The 23,838-nt window shown below is 39.8% G+C and overlaps 7 protein-coding genes across 8 annotated transcripts; 6 read left to right on the forward strand and 1 right to left on the reverse strand.

Annotated features, from left to right (window-relative positions):
* The first annotated feature begins 221 nt into the window (after positions 1-221).
* On the forward strand, positions 222-2,234 carry LOC135436628 (fatty acyl-CoA reductase wat-like). The gene is made up of 5 exons (XM_064694288.1): positions 222-375; positions 500-612; positions 673-1,183; positions 1,246-1,969; positions 2,040-2,234. Exons 1-5 carry the CDS (start codon positions 300-302, stop codon positions 2,122-2,124), a joined length of 1,509 nt encoding a protein of 502 aa, XP_064550358.1. The 5' UTR covers positions 222-299; the 3' UTR covers positions 2,125-2,234.
* An 8,891-nt stretch (positions 2,235-11,125) lies between these two features.
* On the forward strand, positions 11,126-13,149 carry LOC135435957 (sterol O-acyltransferase 1). Its single transcript, XM_064693249.1, has 2 exons — positions 11,126-11,975; positions 12,038-13,149. Exons 1-2 carry the CDS (start codon positions 11,273-11,275, stop codon positions 13,054-13,056), a joined length of 1,722 nt encoding a protein of 573 aa, XP_064549319.1. The 5' UTR covers positions 11,126-11,272; the 3' UTR covers positions 13,057-13,149.
* On the reverse strand, positions 13,086-13,860 carry Cks85A (Cyclin-dependent kinase subunit 85A). Its single transcript, XM_064693252.1, has 2 exons — positions 13,654-13,860; positions 13,086-13,593 (listed from the first exon to the last, which is right to left on the reverse strand). Exons 1-2 carry the CDS (start codon positions 13,710-13,712, stop codon positions 13,371-13,373), a joined length of 282 nt encoding a protein of 93 aa, XP_064549322.1. The 5' UTR covers positions 13,713-13,860; the 3' UTR covers positions 13,086-13,370.
* A 452-nt stretch (positions 13,861-14,312) lies between these two features.
* On the forward strand, positions 14,313-17,239 carry TMEM216 (Transmembrane protein 216). Its single transcript, XM_064693251.1, has 2 exons — positions 14,313-15,337; positions 16,989-17,239. The coding sequence occupies exons 1-2, from the start codon at positions 15,121-15,123 to the stop codon at positions 17,180-17,182; spliced, it is 411 nt and encodes a 136-aa protein (XP_064549321.1). The 5' UTR covers positions 14,313-15,120; the 3' UTR covers positions 17,183-17,239.
* Positions 17,240-18,658: 1,419 nt separating this feature from the next.
* On the forward strand, positions 18,659-19,553 carry LOC135435958 (uncharacterized). The gene is made up of 2 exons (XM_064693250.1): positions 18,659-19,136; positions 19,262-19,553. Exons 1-2 carry the CDS (start codon positions 18,881-18,883, stop codon positions 19,453-19,455), a joined length of 450 nt encoding a protein of 149 aa, XP_064549320.1. The 5' UTR covers positions 18,659-18,880; the 3' UTR covers positions 19,456-19,553.
* Positions 19,554-20,748: 1,195 nt separating this feature from the next.
* On the forward strand, positions 20,749-22,181 carry LOC135436024 (uncharacterized). Its single transcript, XM_064693395.1, has 2 exons — positions 20,749-20,911; positions 20,973-22,181. Exons 1-2 carry the CDS (start codon positions 20,890-20,892, stop codon positions 22,055-22,057), a joined length of 1,107 nt encoding a protein of 368 aa, XP_064549465.1. The 5' UTR covers positions 20,749-20,889; the 3' UTR covers positions 22,058-22,181.
* Positions 22,182-22,231: 50 nt separating this feature from the next.
* On the forward strand, positions 22,232-23,807 carry LOC135436025 (transcription factor Ouib-like). 2 transcript variants are annotated; one of them, XM_064693396.1, is made up of 4 exons: positions 22,361-22,569; positions 22,627-23,219; positions 23,290-23,535; positions 23,597-23,807. In XM_064693396.1, exons 1-4 carry the CDS (start codon positions 22,441-22,443, stop codon positions 23,721-23,723), a joined length of 1,095 nt encoding a protein of 364 aa, XP_064549466.1. In that variant the 5' UTR covers positions 22,361-22,440; the 3' UTR covers positions 23,724-23,807. The 2 variants fall into 2 exon arrangements, with proteins under 2 accessions (XP_064549467.1, XP_064549466.1); XM_064693397.1 differs by lacking the exon at positions 23,597-23,807 and having other exon boundaries at positions 22,232-22,569; positions 23,270-23,529.
* Positions 23,808-23,838: the final 31 nt, after the last annotated feature.

Below are 23,838 nucleotides of genomic sequence, written 5' to 3' on the forward strand. Positions count from 1 at the left end.
CTTCGTTGAATTCTATCAACAGCATTGCACTTACGATTGTATTGTTTTCTGTATACTCACATATGTATCTGCAAAATCGTAAAGCAAATATCTACAAGGGTATTAAATCATCGGCGTGTCGAAGATATCCGCACCTTGTTTTAAGTTTATACAGTTTTAGTCGAAAGTACATTTTTCTATAAAAGGCATGAGCACGAAAAATGCACTTGAGTATTCGAGCTATTGCCTCGATTAGAAAGCTTCGGCTACAACTTGAGCGGATTATTAAGAGTTTATCCTTAGCGATATCTAAGCATAAAATGGATTCAAATATTACTGAATTTTATAAAAATAAGACCATTTTCTTAACCGGTGGCAGCGGATTCCTGGGAAAATGTAGGTAAACCTTTATATTACAAGGAATATGCCGGACACAGTTTATCGAGTGCAACACGATTACGTTTAGTGTGTGATACCTAATTAAGTTACAAACTGTGATTTGTTTTCTTATTCAATTTAGTGATCATTGAAAAACTGTTGCGGACAACGGAGGTGGAACGTATCTATATGCTAATACGGCCCAAACGTGGCGAGCAAATCCAGAGTCGCATGGCTGCTTTTCGCAGCAATTTTGTAAGTAAGCCCATGATCCGAAGAAATAATTGAACTCTCACGCAATGCTCCTGGAAATAGATGTTCAGCGAACTGCTTAAATTGAAGGCCAACTCCCTGGAGAGGGTATTACCCATAGCTGGGGACTGTGCACTGCCGGACTTGGGATTGAGCGAGGCAGACAGGCAGGTGCTCATCAAGGAGGTGCAAGTGGTGGTGCACGGTGCAGCCACGGTGAACTTTGTGGAGCCGCTTAGCATCGCGTTGAGAATCAACACGCGTGCAACTCGTCTACTTGTGCAGCTAGCCAAGCAGATGGGCCGCCTGGAGGCATATGTCCATGTGTCGACGGCGTTCTCGAATTGCCCGGTCGAGCACATCGGCGAGTGCTTCTATCCCGAGCTATTGAGCTGCACGGCTGACAAGGTTTTGGCGCTGCAGGATCAGCTGAGCGACGATCTGATTGACCAAATGACACCGGCCCTGCTTGGCAAGTTTCCCAATACCTACACCTACACAAAGGCGCTGGCGGAGCAGGTGGTGCAAAGGGAGGCTGCCGATCTACCGATATGCATATTTCGGCCAGCCATGAGTATGTGAGGATCGATAGCCAAGCTTCATTTTGATAGTATTTTTGTCTCTCTTCGGTTTAAGTTCTTCCCAGCTTAAAGGAGCCCTTCCAAGGATGCATTGACAACCTCTATGGACCCATTGCCCTGTCATATGGCTGTGCCGCTGGCGTTGTACGCGTCGTGACCTTAAAGAAAGAATCCCGATCCAATGTTGTGCCAGTCGACTATTGTGTCAATTTAGTCCTGTCCTGCGCCTGGCAAACAGCTGTGGCAACCCAGCTCAACGCCCAGCGCCGAATACCTGCACCAGATCCAACTATTTACAACTTTGCTCCTGCCGCTCGAAACCCGATAACATGGGGGCAATACGCGGTAACGTACGAAAAGAATAGGCATATTTATCCAGTAAATCAAATGATATGGTTCCCGTTCGCCATTTTAACCAACAATTTGTGGCTCTTCAAGCTGTTGACAGTGCTCTATCACCATCTGCCCGGCTTTCTCATCGATATGGGTTTGCGTCTAAAGGGCCAGAAGCCGCGAATGAAAAGAATCTATAGTAAAGTACACGAGGGCCTCAAAATATTACTCCCATTTGCTTTCCCTAATTGGACGTTCGAGATGGGCAATTCTGATCGGCTCTTACAGTGCATGTCACCACAGGATCGGTTAAAATTTGACTTCGATATGAATATTCTAGATTGGAAGCAATATATGGTCGTTGCCCTCATGGGAATGCGTGCATATCTGTTCAAAGAAGAGTTAACCAAGGAATCCCTTCAATCCGCAAAGAAGCTATATAAACGGTAGGTTGAGAGTGTCAATCTTTGTTTTAGACCAAGACTTAACACATTTACCGTTCGTTGTCTCTTATAGATTTTTAATACTCAATTATGTTGTACATTTTATTGCCTGCTGCATTCCTGCTGCCCTTTTGTGGTGGGTCTATATGAAGTTCTAAGGTGGAATCTCAGTCTTATAGATATATAATTTCGCTTACAATAAAGGGTAAATTGTTTTTATTTTACATTGTTTGCCCACTAAATAAATCAAACGCAAAGTTCACTATAATTCACTTATTGTATTCTAATTGGAACCGATTAATATTCCATTCCATTAAGTCCACGTGCTGCTTGGAAATCTTAATTGCGGACACAATTATTCAAATGCGATTCTTTTGCCAGTATCTGATGGATTAGGTATAGATATAGGTTGGTTTTTTACACCGTGTACCCAATCAAAATTGCGAAAAAAGTTGTGGATTTGGATTTGTAAAAGTACGTTACAAGCGGACCTCATAAAGTATATACATATATGCTTGATCAAGACGACGATCTGAGTCAACCATGTCTGCCTAGAGCTTGAGCTATGAAGATATAGAGAAATATTAGATATATATTCCCATATACCCTACGCAAAAGAACCTATTCATTTTTCGTCGATATCACATTCACTTTCCATTTCGTTTTTTAGCTATAACTCAAAAACTATTAGATCCAAATGCACAAATTTGGTATTAGTAGACACAAATGATAAATATTTCAATTTTTAGATACCTCCTCATATTCCCCACAAAACTACAAAAAAATTAGATCGTAATTGTCGTTGCTTTATTTTGATTATCTTTATATATAAAGTTCTTTGTTCTGACTGACTGACGGATAGATGCTCAATGTACAGCTCAAACCGCAATAGCTATAATATTCTCTATAATATACTTAAACGAGATACCCCTTGGTTTTCATTACTTTGCTGTTGCGGGACGGACTGCAACCGGATGATCATAAAGATTAGCTAAATGGCCAGCCAGCTGCTTCAGCTCCTTCTCCTCCAAAGGCTTTAACAATATGTCGCTAATGGGCAGCCATTTTGTACCGAAGACTAAGCCGGAACAGACAGCCCGAGCGAGAATAAAAAATTGAACTGCTTACGAAAAGTAGACGAGCCTATTAGACGCAGTCCAAGGCACGGTTACTGGGGTAGGAGAAAAAGCCTATGCCAAAAGTTGAATTAGATATATTCCTCCCTAGTTCGCTAGGGGAATAGAACAAAGGTATAAAACGTAGGCAAAACAAAGACAGCATATTTTATTTTCTAATGTAAGCCATGACAGATATAAAACACTTGCCAGCCAATGGGCAGCACAGACAGTTGGATACCCTACATGAGTGAAAAGTAACTTAAATAAATTTAATTTACTTTTACTTTTAACTTTATTTGGTGTAAATTTTTCTCTATATATAAAACTGTTTATTGTGGACTGACTGAGTGACTGACTGCCTGATTGACTGACTGACTGATTGACTAATTAACCGGTTGACTGACTGAATGATTGACAGACTGATTGACAGACTGATTGTCTGACTGATTGACTGACTGACTGATTGACTGACTGCTAGAGTGAGTGACTGACTGACTGATTAACAGACTGATTGACAGACTGATTGTCTGACTGATTGACAGACTGATTGACAGACTGAATGACCGACTTTTTAACCCCAAGCAGTTATTCAAAAACTGTTTATTGTTAGCTCTTTTTTTACCATTCTATCAACCTCAAAGTTTTTTTCAAGGGTTTCTGTAAGCGTTTATTTGAGATGTATTTTCCAAAGATGAAAATACATTTAAAACGTGTTTCACGTTTTTCCACCTGCTGTGGGTTTAATTTTCAGTTTGAAGCTTATTTTCGAATATTGATATATTTTATTTATTTACTTACAGAACCTGACATTTTCCCATTTTTGGCTTGTCAATCTTGATGTATTTCCTTTGATTATTTTGAAGGACATTGCTTTGCTTCAAATACCCTATCTATTAGGCAATATGCACACAGACACTCTCGCATTTGGAATTAACCCAGCGCCATATTTAGCTTGCCCTTCCTCTTGCCCCCCGCTTGGAGTCGGAACTGCCCGTAATACTATGAGTATAAACACCACTGTCATTTATTTTCGTATTATCATAATGAGTACTCGTATATTTTTATGTGAATTTCTTGCTTTTTGCACCAAGCACAAGCCCTCCTTCGTGTGTGTCACAGCAAGTGTGTGTGTGTAAAAAAGAAGAGAGACGAAAATAAGCGACAAAAATAAAAGTAAAATACAAAAACAGCATTCGCATTCGTATTCGCATTCGTTTGTTGTTAAATTATCACCCAAGACAGCAGCCACCCTCTCAGCCCGCGTCTGGCTATTTATGCGGCCAGCAACCACCCCCACACACGCACACACTCGCACACACACACACACACTCGCACACACAAACAGGGAATCTTACATAGAACATTTGAATCGTTGGCAGCACATTAATTTTTTTCTCTCCAATAGTCCATTATGGGTTTTCTTTGTGGATGTCAAAACAGGGTAGAAAAGTCTACTAAAAATTGCCTTCTCTCTGACCTCAAACTTTGCACAAAGCTGAGCTTTTGCCCAGCATCAGCTATAGCTTACTTGGAAAATATATAGTACAACAGTTTTTCCATACTCTTGAGCACAATTATCTGTGGCATCCCCCGACCCTAGAGCATAGCTTATCTGGGCTTATTTTTAAAATTCTCCTATTGACATCAAACTATTCAAATAGAGTCCAGTTTGCCAATGCTTATGCTAAGTAAATAAGTCGTGATGACATTTATTAAAAAATATTTGAATTGTGGAAATGTTTTGTTTGACTCACTGATAAAAACTTTGTCTTTTGTATTCGATCACGTTGCGGTCATTGTACTTTTTGTAAATTTGGAACCAATGGAAATTTTTTTGGGTAAATACAAAAAAGAAAGTCAACACACATGAGTTGAGATTGTGGTTTGTTTTATAACTAATTACAGCAGCTAGAGATAGAGAATATATGCCGGTTATACGTGTATAAATATTAATATGTACCTTTGCTCTGCAAGCAGAATTATACTTGATACCTGAATATTACCCGGCTTTGATCGGATCAAGTGTGTTTCTCTCAAGTAGAAAAACTAAAATAGACCCGTGCTAGCTTGACCCCCATTTCCAACAGTTTTCAATACGAAATTGACGAAAAACAAATTATTAAACAATTTAAATAAACAATCTTTGAAATTATATTGAAATAATTTGTTATACCCTTGTAGATGGTATTATAATTTTGTCATGAGATGTGACACGCGTAAAAGGAGACATCAACGAACCACCATATCGTATAGCTCGTATAGTATTCATAGGAACGATCAATTCAAAAGTAGGTTCTTAAAAATTTTTGTTATATATACCCCCTATATGTATGCCAAATCATTTCAATATCAGACTACTATACAAAATTGATTCTGATTTTAAAACCTTTTTTGTTTTATTTGGATAGCTTGACCAAATAAGGGATTTTTTAATACCATCCTTAAAATGCCTTACTTTCTCGTTTAAATATTTAATTTAATTAAGGTAACATTGATTAACACTTCAAATAAAGAAGTTCTATCAGAATAAAATATCATAGTTAGTGCAGTAATCATGGTAATAATAAATTAAATATAACAAAAACTGAAGCAATTCGAAGACATAATAGTTCACTAAAATATAAATATATAAATACATCAAGTATTAACTGCTTTTAGAGTGCTGCCTTTTTGTACATATTTACTAAATGTTTTACCTTTTGGATTAAAATTAATTTATTTAAGTAAATATAAATTCTTTTATTCCTTTTAAGTCTTAGCTTCAAGCACAGTAAACTAATTGCTTTACATTTTTTATCTAATTTATTGTTAATTTATGTTTAATAACTATTATTATTTCGGTTAAGAGTACTGCCTTATAAACTGGTTGCTCTCCTTTATTTTCTATAATATGGATAATACTTGGCCACATCAAAGCCCATCAACCATTCCTCACATTCACATTTACTAACAGCAGCCAATAACATTTTATGGCGCACGCCATTGCTATGTGCCACACACTCAAACACACACACACACACACACACAAGCTCACACACACAGACGGGCAAAGCGATCAACGAGTGCAAAAAGAGAAAATCCAGCAGAAAAACTAATTCCACATAATGGCCAATCTACATAAAAAAAGCGCTCGACATGAAAACCGAAAATCGATGAGCGGAATGGAAGTGGAGTAGCAACAACAACAAGAGCAACAACAAACGACTGAGTCACAAAAATGCCACCCCGCATAAATTTGCAAATAATGAAATGGTAAAAAAAAATCCACATACAAACAAAAACACATGCACACAAACACACAGAGACACACACACAGAGACACACACACGTTTACGGCTTGGCAAGGGGCGACTGGCGAATAAAGTTCCAAATCATGAAGCATACAAAATGAAAATCCACCCTCGAAAAAAGTTGCCACGTTTTTTCCTCTTTTTCATTTTGGGGCAAAAAACAAGAAGAAAAAGAAAGCAAAAAGTATTGCGTGTGTGTGTGTGGGTGTGTCTGTGAGTGGGTGGTTGGTTACTTGGTCGCTTGTTTCGCTTTCGCTTTGTTTGCAAAACAATCAAAAGCGAACGATTCGTCTGCGACAGCCGCAGTCGCAGCCGCAGCCACTCTGCTCTAGCTGCTCGCTTGCGCCGTTCCAGCTTTTGGCTGTACTCCTGTTCGGTGGAGCGTGGTCCTTGGAGCACATGGCCTGCGCCTGCCGCGACATTTGCCGTTGCTGTTGTCGTTGGCGACATTAAATGTAACTAAGAGTTTTTGTGTTGTATACCCTGTAATATGTTAACTAGAAGTGTCCCATTGACAGAACTTCAATTTTGTTAAGCTCGAAATGTCATCAGCCTTACAATTAGTCATGGCTTTTAGTAAATTAGACTAGAATAATTAGAATACATGTTAATTAATATATAGTCACATGTGCGTCTACTCGGCAGGGTAGCGCACATTCGCCCATGCCTAAACACATTTGAAGCGTATTTTTTCGGGCTTTTCGTTTGTTTTCCTCGCATGGCAAACCAATTTCAAGCATATTTTTATGAGCACACTGTGCAGCATTGCGACGTTGCCGACAAGGACGACGATGAGGGCGAGGACGAAGTCGCTTGGCAGGCGCAGCAGCTTTATTTTATTTTTTAAACGTGCCCCAAGACCCGCCTCCGCACATACCCACGCCCCCTTTAATGGCACTGACTTGGCCATGTGCTAGACGCTAATAACGTTTGCCAAAATGGAGAAGCAGCGCGTCCTGCCAAACCTTCCAATTTCTGCTTAGAATGTGTGCGTATTGTGGTAGCTCACGCTGAGAAAAATTTTCGCATTCGTGCACTTAGAATTTGATAGACTTTGCTTCCCATTACTTTAGTTGAGAAAGCTTGACAGTTATCTTGCATAGATAACTCAATTAATGGATATAGTTATCGATATCGATAAGGATATGAATATTTTTCCGGCCAATCTCTATGTTTTATTTTAAGACTGGTTCCCAAGCTGAAACTTTTGAAATTTTGAATATATATTCCTGCATATACGGGTCAAAGTGTTAAAAAGATTTGGAGCCACGCCCATCAAGAGTCGGGTAAACAGCGAAAATTTTGAGTCAAGCTTTAAGCTATTATTGGACTGAGAACGTGTATTACGCAGTTGGTTGCACCTGACGGCAACATTCTTACTAGTTGTCAGTTTTATTTACTTATTATTTATTTATTTTTTAACGATTTCACAGCTAAGTTTGTGACTTTTTTAGAATCTATATCTAAAAAGGAATATGTTAGTCGAAAGTGGATATTGTTAAGTAAAAATTAAAAATAATCATTATGTGCTTTAATAATGTAGAAAATATAATGAATTTAACGAAAGAGTAAAAGTTATTATAAGGAGTGAAGAAATAGGATATAGAATATCAAGCAGATTGGGTAAAGAGATATTTATCGATATCCGGTGGGAACCCGATGGACTACATTTTTAGCCTGTCTCTGGCAAGTTAGGCCCTACTCACAGCTACTTTTAAAAACCTTTTATTTCTCCATTGCTTAGCTCTTAAAAGATCTAAATAGAAACAAATATGTTGCGCTGTTTTTAGAACGACTTGGGAAGAGCTGAGTATCACATTTCAGTAATTGCAATAATTAAATAACGCACATGAATTCCGATTGAAATACAAAAAAAAAAAGCAGAAGAGACCTGATATAACATAACTTAAAGCTTTTGAGCACCTATTGATTATACTTTCCATAAAACTCATATAAATACTGTCGTATATATATGACTTAATAGTCTATCAGGCCAAAGTTAAAGGCAAAACAATTTTTTTGGAATATGCTTAAGTAATGTATGGATACGTTAGCGAATTAATTTTATATTAAATTCCCATTAAATGCATAGTTATAGCTCTTTGTGTGATTGTATAAATAGAGCGACTTTTCTTTCTCCAACTAACGCTGTTGCTGTTTTTTCTAAATAATAGCATAGCTTTCTCACCGTGCAGTGTCTCGTTATATGCGCATTATTTGTGGCTCACATTGCGCTGGCATTTCGACTGCCAGTACGACTGCTTTTTATGTGCCTTTTTAGCAAATTACAAAACTGCGCCATTTTTTCTTACATTCTCCAAACACACGGGACACAAAGCTGTGCGCCTATAAAGCAACAACACAGCGAAAATGGCGCACACACAAGCACACAGTAAGAGAAAGAGAGAGAGAGAGCAATGGGACAATTTTCAACGCTGCCTCCTGAAAATATGCAACATTTTTTATATGTTTCTGCTTCACAAAGTTTGCGTCATAAAATTTTTTCTGCTGTGGCTGTCACTTTTGTTGTTGTAGTTGTTGCTGTTGTTGCTGCTGTTCGACTGTGGTCAGGCTTTTATTTCGCTCCAAGTGTGTGTGCGTGTGTGAGTGTGTGTGTGTGTGTGTGTGTGTGTGTGTGGTGTGTGTGTGTGTGTGTGTGTGTGTGTGTGTGTGTGCATGCTTTTTATGACCCAATATGGCCGCCAAGCGCGGCGTACGTGTTTGCTTCAGTCTCTGTGTGTCTGTGTGTGTTTATGAATTATATAGATTTTTATACGGTCGCATATTATTTTTGTTGCTATTTTTGTTTTTTTTTTTTTGCTTTTTTTTTGTGTCTTTCTCTTATTATCCTTGCCAGCATGCCGTTCTTTTTTGGAGCAATAAAATGGTCTTTTTATATGTATTGCTATCTGGCGGATCTGCCTGCATAATGTAATCCCGTTTTTGCTGCTCTTTATGAATATTTGTTGGGCCTGAGTTTGACTTTTATGTTTTACTGGGCAGCCGGCATTCATTATTTCTATACTAGCGCACTTTGTGGATTTCGACTATTCTGCTTTTGCGCGCTGCTTTTGTCATTTTTGCATTAATTTCATATTTTGTTTGGGCATACGTGTGTGTGTGTGTGTGTGTGTGTTGTTGTTGTTGCCACTGCTGTTTATTCCGCATAAATAATAAATATTTTTGGTTATTGCGTCTGCACAGCATTAATATTATTTTCCATACAAGTACATGCACACGCACACGTCCACACACACACAAACACACACACACACACACACACACACACACACACACACATGCACATTAACATGTATCCTGCTCGGCATGGCCGTGAGCTTTAATTTTGGCTCATTTTTCGTTATCAAAACATGGGGCATATGCGCGTGTATTTGTTGTTTTAGTTTTTATTTTACTCATACATAAATATTTGCAATTAAATATGCCAAGCACAAACACACACACAAACAAGCACACATATACATATATAAAACGAAAGCTTCATACAGCACCAAAGTTGGCCTATTTTGGGCGCCGAAAAATATCAAAATTGCCAACACTTTTTTTAAAAAATGTTAATTAAAAATAGAAAAGTGTTTAACAAATTTGTGAACATTCATTAGAGATTTGTATACGTAATTAAAATAAAATAGTTCCCTGCGTTGGGAGTTATGAATTGAAAAATTCCTTTTTAAATGTTTAAACTGATTGCTTTCAGCCTTAAACCAATGGAATAGGCTAAGCATATGCCAATATATATTAATATATTTGAGTTAAACGTTTCAATACTTAGCAAATCGATTTATATTATTTGTATTTCAATTTATAACAACAAATAGTTAATTAAACTAGTCCTTAATCGCCTTTCAATAATGTTCAAAATAATTAAGTATCTTTTGGTTATCAAAAGGCACTCTCAGCAGTATTTTTTTATAAAAACTCATAAACTAATTTCTTTTCAAAAACCAAGAACGTAAATTGTTTAACCGAACCAAATATTTGAAGGGACATTTTTCCATTGATACTTGATTTCAAAATATCCCTCTTGGGAAATTCGTTACATGTCCTAGTTAAGACAACAACCTTCTTATCAGATGCGCAAATATGGTGCATTGGCAAATAAGGCATTGAAAACATTCACAATATATCTTATCTTAATAAACGTATGAATTAATTTTTTCCTTATGTGTAAATACCTGCACTGCAATGACCTTGCAATATTAAGCAATCCGGTATGAAAATCTCAGTGCAAAGATACAGATATTGAGTAGTGACCAAATATGTATGAGCATGCATGTTAAAATAATCAAGTATGTACATATGTATACATATGTATAAGTATATATATATTTTTGTTTGGTTGGGCGTGCGATGGCGAGTGCAAGTGTACTGGGGTACATCAGGCCAATGAACATTGGCCTTATCAGTAACATAGACCCACATATGTTTCTCGTAAGACGGCCGATTGATTAAGATTCAAGTGCCGCTGACAGCTAATCGGATCGTTAAGCCGCGAGCAATCTAATTTGTTCCTCAATTGTATTGTACTTAGCTAAACTATTAGAGCAGCAACAACACCAACGACGCACTTTGTACAACGCGAAAGAGAGAAAGAGACAAAGAGAGCGCGCGTGTGACTTGATTTGTTTGAGGGCAGAGGCGTAGCAAATGAGTTGCGTGTCGCCCAGAGCAGTAGAGCCCCCTACAACTGCGCCGCTGACTTTGAGCAAAAGCGCCGTTATCACTTCGTGGATTTGACAACAGCCAGAAGCAAATAAGACGCAGACCTCTCGATACATTGTTAAAATAGACGTCCAAGCGAATGGTCTGCCTTAAAATTGATCAACGCGATTATAAACTGATAAGCTGCAAGGTGCTAAATAATAAAAGATTTTGCCATGGCCGAGGAGTCCAGGACAGTTGGGGCAGAGTCCTGCAACGCACCTGCAGTTGAGCAAATGCAATTCTTGCGCGACAAGCTGCAAAAGTTTCAGAGCAAAATGCTGTGCGACTTCGAGCAGCGACTATCCTGCATGATAGAGGATGTGCTGCAGGACTTGCGACAGCAGGAGCTGCGTGCGCACGAGTTCCGCCAGTTCGAAGGTTCCAGGGGCAGGGTGACCAACCCCGGCGCCACTTGGCACAATCGTCGGCAGCAAACTTCTCCGAAATTGACGGAACGTGACGTCAGCGACAGTCCAAATTGGCGGGCAGATGCCCAAAATGAGGCGACGCCAAAACAACAGCAGCAACAGCAGCAGCGACGAGAACAACAGGAACCGCAACAAAGAACGCGACGTCAACTGCCCGACAAGGTGTTTTTAACGCGCGAATCGTACCTGACGGCGCTGCTGCAGGTGGAGCACATGCGCACCATCTATCACATATTCTCAATAATTCTGGTCATGTTTTTGCTGAACGCCATTTGCTATGACTACTTTGTGGAGGGCCATATCAATCTAGGACTGAGCACGTTTCGTGGCGGCCTCAGGCGCCTACACTGGGTGCTGGGCGTTTGGCTGCTGGAGCATGTCTTCGTCCTGGCGTTGTACTTTGCATTCCAGGGCTGGGCGCTGGTACGTGCCAAGCTGCAATCTCACCGTAAGTCCAATAATAACAAAAACTATTCTGTATCTGACGCTGTTTCTTCTCTCCGACTGCAGGATCGCTTCAGAGGTTTTGGTCGCACAGCTGCCTGATCATGTACATAAGCGCCCAGCTGGTCTTTGGCTATGTATCCACCTCGCTGTGCCTCAAGTTCCAGCTGCCCTTTGTCAGTGCCTGCATATTGCTGCTGGAGAGCACTCGTTTGCTGATGAAAATGCACGCGTTTGTGCGTTACAATGCGGCAAGGGTGTTGCAGGGCAAGCAGAAGGCGGATGACGATGTCGCATTTGCCCGTCCCTATGTACCGCCCCTGCATTGCTATGTCTATTTTCTGTTTGCACCCACCTTAATCTACCGAGACAGCTACCCACGCACGGCGCACATTCGCTGGAAGTTTGCGCTCTGTCGCCTAATGGAAATGGTCGCCGTTGCCTTCCTCTATGCCTTCATACACGAGCGTCATATAAGAGAGAATTTTGGCAACTTTGGCAAGGAGGCTCTGGGGGCATCCCAGATAATTGTTAAGCTCTTTGGCATGATGCTGCCGAGTGCTGTGATATTTTTATGTGGCTTTTATATGATCCTCCACTCGTGGCTGAACTTTACGTCGGAGATGCTGCGCTTCGGGGATCGCATGTTCTACAAGGACTGGTGGACATCGCACACCTACGATAGCTACTATCGCAACTGGAATGTGGTCGTGCACGATTGGCTGTACGAGTACGTCTATAGGGATGTGTATAAGTACATTTTTAAGGGCTCTAAGCTGGCCGCGTCGCTGTTGGTGTTTATGATATCGGCGCTAGTGCATGAACAGGTGCTGGGATTTGCGCTTCAAGTATTTTTCCCCGTCATGTTTGTGTTCTTTGGTGTTGTGGGCGTGTCATTGGTGTTCCTAATGCGTAGCGCGCCCAAAACGCTAGGCAACATATTCCTTTGGTTCTCGCTCATCTTCGGCAATGGCATGCTGATCTCATTATATGCCATGGAGTATTATGCGAAACGCAACTGTGAGCTGACCTACGAGCGCTGGGCGGACTATTTAACGCCTGCGGTTTGGCGTTGCTATCATTAGCAGAATATTGAATCGAATTTTAGTCTTACTACTTGTAACTTGTACACATGGCGTACGTTTTGTATTTTAGGTAAATAAACTTAATGAAAAATTCGTTGAAATGTTTCGAAATGCAAATGGGTGTACACCCACAGGGGACTTAATGGCTATAATTGTATCAATGTATCAAAGTGTGTCCTTAAGCTACTGCAAACTTATTTTACATCAAGGTGACTGATGATAAGCTCCAATCTTATTGAATACTGTCTAACATAAAAACTGTCCGCTGCCATCTCTACTAGCCTCTTGCCAGCGTCTTGAACCATGTTGTCAAACTATGCGCAAATATTAACGTTGTTGGTGGCCGCTGGTTGCGATGCAGAAGTTTCCTCCTCCACATGCTTGCGACGAAATAGAATAACATGCGGCTCCGGCGCATGCATCATGTAGTGCACCCAACCCGGACTCTGCTGAACGCCAAGGTTACGCCATTCCGTCTCAGTCATTAAGTGTGATTTGGGGACATGCTTCGCCAAGTCGGCCGGCAGAATAACGTGCCTGCAAGCATAAACGAAAAGGTAAATAAGTGTTCATGCTTTCGAGATAAGAGATAATTACCTGTATTCAAATTTGTCATCAAAATACTTCTCGGAGTATTGAATTTGATCAGCGGGCATAGTTATTGTTATTTATTTATTATTTGCGACTGTAGATTTCTTTGGTTGTGGCGGTCGGACGATAAGTTTTGTACGATAGCTAAAGTTTTGGAAATTGAAATTTCACATTTAAAAAGAACCGCTCCTCTCTTAACAGCTATCGATCTCATTCAACATTGCTTTAACATCCCTGTAAATAGTGAAAAGTATCCTTTTTGAAAATATACATTGCTTATTCCTTGTTAAATTAAATAGGACATTAACGTTTGTTTACATATTTTATGCTAAGCGATTTTCCAATATGTACTCATTCATGTACAATTCAGAATCAATATACCGCCAAACTGTAATATATTCTTCAAATTCGTAGCTGATACAAAAATCGACATCTCTATTAAAACAAATAATGATTAAAATGCGATTGTGTTTGCGTTTTTTTTTCTTAATATTTTATTTGTTGTCAAATTTATGAAACACACTTAAATATCCAAACATTCCTTATAGAAACTTGTTTGACAGAGCACAGGAACGAATGAGTAAAGGAACTACTGTGAAATAGAACTGTTAAAAAGAACAAGCTCATTAACCCAGTTCAGTGAACAACTCTTATGTTCACTCATGAACAATCCAAATATACTCCACATGTGCAGCCAAAGTACAACAGCACCATAAAAGCCAAAAATTTGTAATTTATTTACGTGAAAAGCCAAAAAGGCCTGCAAAAGAAAGCCACTTTGTTTGTATGGCGTGTCAAACCTTTGGCAGTGGGCTGTATTCGTATGCGTGTCAGAAAGTTACGCGGCATTGTTGTTGTGTGCGTGTGCAAGAGCGGAGCAGCAATTGCTAAATTGGTTTTTATATAAGCGCCGTCGTTGTTTTTTAACAATTTTCACGCATATACTAAATAGTAACACACACACCCACATGTACAAACGTACTTCACGTTACTGTGTTACCAGCGCAACGAGGAGATTTCCATGACAACGACAAACAACAACAGCAGCAGCAGTAACAACAACAAGAAAAGCAAACGATAAGGCGATAAAATAAATATGCATATGGGCAGACACAATTAAAAATACACCAAGAGCGGAGCGCCGTCAAGTCAAGGCAAAACAGTTCCAGTTCCCCGCCCAGTGCCACGCACACACACGCACTTCCACACAATTACATATATGTCAGCATGTGTGTGTGCGTATGAGCCACCTGCTGCTGCTGCTGCTGCCTGGACCACTTGTCTACATAAACTACAAAAACAACTTTAAATCGAACATCTCTTCATACATCAGCAGCGCTGCTGCTGCTTCAAGCTGCCCCGGTGACAGCGGGCAACGAAGGGCAGTGTCTGCCCTAGGTTGACGGCAACAAGAACAACAACAGCAACAATAGAAGCGGCAGCGGCAGCAGCAACAGCCACAACAACAGCAAGATGAACGCCAGCCTCATATATGAGATACTCATGTATTTGAACTCGTTCTATTTTGGCATGTATGCCGCCTTCGAGGTGGGCGTGGGCGTGCTAAAGGCAATCAATCTGAATTATGGCGAAAACGTTCTGTCACGTGAGGCGACCATTCTTCTCTCGCTGTGCATCATCGAAACGCTGCGCATTGTCTTTGGCCGCAAGAGTAGCCTCAGCGATCGTGGTGAGTAATCCAAAGAAGGGCGAAGTCGAATACGCCTCCTCTTCGACACACATAAACACACACACACACACACGCACATACGGTACATACGTGTATACTTAAATACATGGGTAGCGCTCCTTTTATGTTTACCACTCGTATTTGTTTACTTAATGAGCTGTGCGGTGCGGACAACTCAACAGTTGACTGACGAGCTGGAGCTGGAGGCTGTTGGGGGTGGTGGATGTGGCTGCTATGATGACATGTTCGAATTATTTGTTGCGGTCTTCATGGCGCGACAAGCGTCATCATTGCTTTGTATTCCCACCCCCTCCTTACTCCCGTTCCCGGGGCCTCACCCCTCTCCACTACTCAGAAACGTGTTCACACGCAACATGGCGTATGCGTAATTTTGCTCATATCTTTAGATGAAGCTAAGGGATGCGAACCGGCTTTCAATCGAACTGAAAAATTTTTTATTGTCTGAAAATTGTGAACGAAACTCTACAAACCGGTTGGATTTAAGAAATTATATTTCTGTTTTTATTTGGAGTCCTCCTCCCCTTAGTCCTAAAATGGGCAAACCTTCTGTATCTAGTCTTAACAGTTAAACATTGGGAACCTTACCCACCTATTTCCTAAGGAATACATTTTCGAAAACCAGTTATAATCCAGATAAAATTAAAAAAATGTTATAAAGAGATGTAATTAAATAGTAAAGCTATATGTAAAATGCAGAAGAAGACATTTATGATCCCATAATGAACTGGACCAGGAATATAGTAAATGTTATAGTCAAATATATCGACTACCGTAGCTTAACGCCGTTCTATTAAATTTATATTAACCCAAAACAGTTTACCTTTCAGGCATTTGAAGAGCTAGAAACTTTAAGTTTGTGCGTGTGCGTGTACAAAAGATTTAATTGCAAATCATCTATATTTCGCCCCGTTCCTGCTTTTAAGCAATATTTTAGAGTATATGAGAGCTAGAGACGAGATCCAGACTATTTCAGTTTGGGATATCTCCTACCGTTTCCTCTTAACATATTTGGTTCTATTGTCTTTTGTATTTAAACATAGTCGGATGTCAGTAAGCTTCATATAGATCCGACGTTAAACAGCGAACATATTTAAGAAAGCATTTCCTACAGAGTTGATCTGAAAGATAAGGAAGCTCAGTCACTTCAGGGTATTCCCTAGTCGGGCATTGCTAAACAGAACCCTCTTGCTTGTTTTGTTTACAAACAAAGCAGAGCTGATCGAATTCAGATACAGAAATAAGGCTTAGTATAATTGCTTATCAATTTAGCTACGTCTATTATTGGTAAGCTAATTAATTGATTAATGTTTGTCGTGGAGGCAGCTTAATTTGTATATCAAAACCTTCAGGATAACTTCTTTCGATAATGAGTTTTTCCAGTTTTTATCTTCACAAACCAAGCTCAATTGAGGTTTTCCAATGAGCTTGTCTTCATAATAAGTAACTCTTAGTTTTTGTACAAAATACTAAAACTCAACTATCATTGAATAGAACGCACTTTTTTGCTTCGTCTATAATTATTTTTAAGAACCCTTGATATTATAGGGCATCTATTTAATTACTTGCCTGTCTAAAGGCATTTCAACAGTTTTACTAATTGCTCTCATTTCTTATTTTTGTGATCCCACAGGCTGGCAAGCGACCGCATCCGTAATATTAACACTGCCCAGTCTTGCTATTGTTATCTATTTGTGTTGTTTTCAAACTTATGTTCTCAAACTCGAAATTATTCTGAGTGCCTTAATGATCACCCTACAAGGTGCTGAACTAGTCTATGCCAGCATATTCATTTGTACAATGTGTCGACCCGTTACATACACCTAGCAGTTGGTCAACGTTGCCACGTCGATGTCCATGGCCAAGCCAACGGCAGCATTGCTTGACCCAGGTGCGGGACTAGCACCTGCAGCTGGAGCTGGAGCTGGAGATGGAACAGAACGACGACGACAACGCATCATTTGGTATAATTATGTGAAGCAGTTTACGTTTACGTTGAGCGATTTGGATGTAGGATGTAAGCCACTAAAGCACACACGCACACACACCAACGACTTTAAGGATCAACACTTCATATAGAAGAGGTCTATGGAAGACAAGATATTATAATTGAACAAACCACAAATACGCTGGCGTATTCCTGCAGTCAGTTCTCGCAGCACCAAGAACCGAACAAAGAAACAATGCCAACCACATAATACCGATAAGGAACCGAGCAAACGCTTTACTAACGAGGTTTGTATAAAAAACATATATATCTTATATAAGGTTTATTACGTGTTGGGCAACATATCGCGACGCAACGCAACGCGACTCGACTCGTCCGTTTCGATCAAAAGCGGCATTTGATTTGAATTCGGAGCGCATTCTTTTGTCCGGCCTTTGTCGCCTGGCGCATTGACTCGGACTCGCTCGTTGTTGGTGTATTTTTATACGCTTATAATGATCTAAAATTATATACTTATACGAGTGCACTCTCCACATAAGTAGTCGTCTCTGGCACAGTCGCAGCGCCGGCTGGCATCGTTGTCGCTGCTCATTATAGGTGCAATACACACTTCTAATTCAAGTGTAATAGTATATACGAAGCCAACCGGGAGACGGCTACTTAGATTAGGCCAGCTAGACTCGATAGATGCGATCAATCTCCAAAAGAACTTTCTACAGAAATATTTACATTTCATTTCATTAATTATAACATGTAATAACACAAATGGAAAGTATAGAGTGAATGTAGACTTAAACGAATTAAATGCAGAATTATAGAATATGTTTTAATTCATCGAATTCCCAAACAGAGATTTGAAAATTATATTACAGAAGATGCATTAACTACAAGTTACTAAAAGTTATATTTAGACACGAACTTATTTCGCTAAAAGAATGCCATTTACAATATTCAGTATAATTATCTTTAAATCTGTTAATTAGAATTTCATTATGTACATATATGAACAATATCTATAATGTAGCCAGTATTTTACCAACAACAAGAGTTAAGAGAGAGAGAGGACTACTTAAAGTCGAGTATAAAATAGAATTTAATAAGAATTTCTCCACAGCCAAATTGGCGACCTAATATCTGTTTTCTTATTTGAAGAATATTAATTGTAATTAATTGTTTTTTAAGCTTTAAGTTACTTTTTACATTTGATTTGTTTTAGTTTGCTATTTGTGTCATCTGGGGGCAGGTCATTCATTGGGCAGCCCTGGCCAAAATGCAGCTAAACACAACTAAGAAACAGATTTTAAGTGCCCAAAGGCGACAACGACCAACACATAATAATTCAAATAAATAACAACAAAATGAGCGGCGACAACAGCAGCAAACGGCAACAACTGAGCCAATGGCCGACACATCAGGTCTACATTATTATTATGTTCAGTCTAAAAATATAGCGCCCAACGTGAGCAACGTAGAGCGCGTCGACGCGATCGCTGCCGGGATCACAGCGAAACAGTGAATTCAGTGGATACGTGGTAGCGCGTGGGAGGGCGAGGGTCAGCGTAAGCTAGTTAGTTAAAATGCCGCCAAAGCGACCGCCGCCGCTGGTGCCAAAGAAGCCGAATCCCAGCATGAACTACGAGGTGCTAATCTACTTGAACAGCTTCTACTTTGGCATGTTCGCCTGCTGCGAAATGGCCATGGGATTGCTGAAGGCAATCAATCTGAGCTATACGGGTCACACGCTAGCTCAGGACTCGGCGGTGATGATAAGCTTTATAGTTGTGGAGACGTTTCGTTTAATAATGGGGCGCAAGGGGACGCTGGCCGAGCGAGGTAGGCGTCATTGGCGGCCGTTCAGATTGGCATAGTTTTTTTTTTTCAATTTGGCACATTGTCTATTTATAGTTGTTATCAATGTTGTTTTTGTTTGGACTAATGTTTTGCTTTTTTATCTGCAGGCTGGTCTGCCATACTGTCGGTCTTTCTGACCGCCCCCTGCTTTCTGGGCGTCTCGTATCTGCTGCTGCTGCAGACCTACAGGCTGCGTCTGGAATACTGCCTTTGTACGCTGCAGATCGCACTCTACCTGACCGAGGTGTGGTACGCCATAGTCTTCGTATTTTCAATGTGTCGTCCAGTAACTTATGATTAGTAACATAAAAGCAACAGCCGCAAGACGAGACATTTACACTGTACTGCATATATATGTATATATACGTATGTACTCAAAAAAAAAAAACAAAATAATAACAGAGATTAGCAATATACAAACAGATGAATTGAATAATGAGACATGAGAAATGAGATGGTCCGCAAGCCAACATATATACATATACATATATAACATATAGCATATAGTATATACATCTCTACTTGTGTATTGTAAGGTTGATGATAGCATACATACATATATGTGTATATATATACATATACATTTACTTAAAACGGTTTTATATACGAGAATAATTGTTAACATTTAAGCATCAATTGGAACCAATACAACAAGACAGCCAAAAAGCTCGAACTTGATTCATTTTCACATTTGTAAGACAAACAATTTTTTGTACACATAAGAAATGTGCAACCCACGCCCAGGAGAATTCAAACTTAATATGTAAAAATAACATAAATTAACAAACTCGAGCCCTTAGGCATATTAGTACATAATTAAAACAACCAAAATACCAATGGAAAACATGTTATTGCCTAGTCAAGAAAATAAAATAAGAAAACCCAACAATAATGCAAAGAATAGTTAATACTTAAAGTAAAACCGTAACAAATACAATTAAAATAGAAAATTTCAAAACTGGCCGACGACAAGTTCAAAAGGCAATGTGTGTACTTTAAAGAACTACTTTATATAAATCTAGTGAAAACCATTGTAAATCAATGTATAAGTAGATGCGAATTGAAACATAGATGAGACACTTAACACATTTACAAAATGTTTCCCCACCCTCGAAATCCATTTCAACTCATTGCATCTCATAAAAGTCTGCACACCAAATGCTAGTCAATCTGTTTCTTAAGATCGTTGGGTCAACTTTGTGGTTGCTTCTCGATGAACTTCTTCTAGTCAGACCAAAATCTCATGCTATTTATTGGTGCAACGCGAACCCATTAAATCAAAAACATTTAAAAGAAGTAAGACACACCTAAACTAATCCTATGTTGGCAACTTAAATTGTATAATACTTATATATATATAATTTCTGTTAAAATGCAAAATGTTAACACAATTTTTAAAATGCGATAATCGAACAACCAATGGATATAACAAAATTTAGTTATAACGAATGAAAATTAAAAAAAAAACACACATTTTATGACAAATTATATACACTTGATAAAAAATACCAATTAAAGAACAAGAAAACAAATGTTTATGGTTTTTAGTTAATCCCAAATGCATGGATGTATAGTAGGCTCTGTTAATGTAATACTTGTTTTTTTTTTGGCGAATATTGAGTTTACTCAATCAAGACTTAATTCAGTTTTCTAAAAAAAACACTATACACATACATTTGTTTCAGATTTTCAGGGGCTCTCATTTCAACCCAACATCAAGTAGCACAAGTTCGCTATGGATAAAAATCAGAAGTCTGGTAAGCGCTGAGTTCTGTAGATTTTTCTCAGATGAGCAATTTTCGTTTAAACACCGTCTAGTGGAGAATGTTGGGCCAACGCAGTCCCAGTCGAGCAGCAGCCGTCGCGTGATGTGGAAGGTATGCGACGGAGAGGAGGAAGTCTACGATTCCGTTGTAAACTATAGAAGCTTGTCACCGGCCCATCAGTCTAAGAACCCGTCTAGCTCTAATTCCGAGCACGACCTGCCGAGTACTAGCAAGTCACAAACCTTGGCTTCTTCCGATGGTAAATATCTGCTCATAATAAACGACCAAAAAACTTTGAAGGAGGCGGCAACCAGATCATCAACTAGTCTGGCCTTGCGCTACAAGCCTTCGCACGAATCAATCCAGGAGCTGGCCAGCACAAAGAGAGCTCGCGCAATTGGATGCTGGCATCATCTGTTTGATCGGATACGTAACAGGAAGCTCGACATCGAGGCATCAGCTTCCCTGGCGATGCGCTACAAGCCATCGCACGAATCTCTAAAGAATCGACGCAGCAAGGATCTAATCGTGGACTCGCGGTCGACACCTAGATCGACAAACTCGCCTAAGCCCAAGCTCGCTACTGCAGACCTGAAATTGGAGACGTGCTTCTTTCCGCCCTATCAGACGGCTGTAGTGCGCGAGGTTGCGCCCAAGTTTGCCAACCGCATGTGTGTACCCGATGACAGCGACTCGTGTTGCTCTGGCTCCATAGAGTTGCGGATTCCTCTGCTGAAATCGTCGAAATCCTGCAAAATAGCCACTTCTATGCACATGGCAGCTCTGCCCGCAAGCACGTCATTTTTCAGTCATACCGACACCAATAACTGCAACTTAAAGACCAAGCGTCGTACCAAAACAGCAGCGACTTCTGGTGGAGGCAATACGAAGGGAAATGGGAGCAAGACCACATCCAGTGGAAGCACCAACAGCACTTTGCCAACATTACGACAGAGACAACTAGAGCTGCATCGTGTTCGTGTGCAGATCGAGAAACGCCGTTTGGAGTTGTTAGATTTAAAGATTGTGCGTGAACGGGCGGATGCTTTGCGCCATGAGATACTATTCCACAAGGACTTACAGTTGAAACATAATCAAATCAAATCGTACGAGGACAACAACAGCTCCCAGGCATAAGTGAACCACAATCTGTTCCCCAACCAAATTTCTAGTCATATTTCCCAAAATTTAAATTGTCTTTCAAGCAGTGCATTAAAAACAAACTCAAATATACACACGATACCGGTGTTCTATGCAGTCAGTAAGACTCTTTTTCTTTATATTATTTTATTTACATACAATTTTTAGTGTTTTTGATTTTTAAACTTTCTCACACAAGCAACCAACTATACAAAATATTGGCGGTAAAAATTTGAATTCAAAAGAATAACCGTTATAAACGTTAGGGACCAACTGTTTGTGTGTGGGAGTGTCGGCGCTTATGTGTGACTGTCAACGCAGCTGACATTTTTATATGCAAATGCATTTCTTTAAATTCACATTACAACAAAGTGTAATGCATGCTCAGCATGTTGGTGAAAATGTGCCGCGTCTGCGGAAAAAGCAATTCAAGCGAAAAAAGCTTGAATCTTTTCGAAACAAAAAACCGAAAGTTAGTGCGGCATATTCAAATGCTAACTGGATTATGGGTAAGTCAATTTGAAGGGATGAACTTTATTTAAATAATCCTCGGCAATCAAATGTAGCTACGGGATTCGCAAGATGCTCCGGTGTCAATATGTTTTTGCTGTCAATCGGATCTCAAGCAGGCCATGTCGTTTCGGCGGCTTTGCATTAAGACCCAAAAGAAATGGCAGCCGCATGTCGAAGTCAGCGATAACTCCAACCTAAGTGAGCCCTTAGAAAGCCCAAGTCCTGGGCCACCGATTCGCCAGAGCGACTGTACGGTCGTCAGTACATATATAGATAGCGAATCGGAGGAAGAGCCACAGCAAACAGTACAAGTTATGCTTAAAGAATGTAAATCTACCAACAATTTGGGCTCCACAGATGTAGCTGAGGAGCATGATCATTTGGACCTTAACTTCATCATGAAGGCCAGCACAGACATCGATACTGACGACAGTGAGCATATCAGAAGTGAAGTAAATGACATTAGCGATAAATACGAACTTCCCAAGCCATCAATAAATTTCACAAATGGCTGTAAAAAACTTTTAAAAGCCAAGCAAGAAGTTGCCATCTACATCTGCGAGCTATGTGGAACGCATGTAAATAGCAAGGTATCATTTGATCGCCACATACGGAAGCATACGGGGGAGCGTCCCTTTGGCTGCGAGTAAGATTTCGAATTTGTGAATATCTGCATATCATTGCATAAATTTCAAGTATTCAATTACATTTTGTAGAGAGTGCTCGGCGCGATTTTTATCTGCTGCTGAGCTACGCGCCCATGGCCTCACACACACAGGAGAGCGACCGTTTCCATGCCGATACTGTGATCGCCGATATGTGAGTTATACGGGGAGGCTTAAGCATGAGCGTATACATACCAATGATCGGCCGTTTGTATGCGCGGAGTGCGGCAAGGCGTTTACCAATGCTTATATACTAAAGAACCATATGCTGGTACATACGGGCGAGCGCATGTTTAGGCAAGTAATTGAGTCCATTGTATCATAATGCTAAAATCTAATTTTCTAATTGAATCATCAGATGTGATATCTGTCAACGGTCATTTCAGCGTAAGACTCATCTTAGAACGCACTTCCGCTCAAATATGCATAAGCAGAACGTAGAGAAGCACGAAGACGCACAGGCAGAATCAGCTGAATACTTATAAACCGAATTTTCTGTATACTTTTATTCTGGGCTAGGGAAAGGCAAGAAAATATAATTACATATAGAATAGTGGGAATACCTACAATTTGAAGTTTTACTTTGGTGCCAGTGCTGTA

This window comes from Drosophila montana, unplaced genomic scaffold (genome assembly GCF_035044405.1).
Source record: "Drosophila montana isolate Dmon_TW-CO22-7 unplaced genomic scaffold, ASM3504440v1 contig_3733_1, whole genome shotgun sequence".
Lineage (NCBI taxonomy): Eukaryota > Metazoa > Arthropoda > Insecta > Diptera > Drosophilidae > Drosophila > Drosophila montana.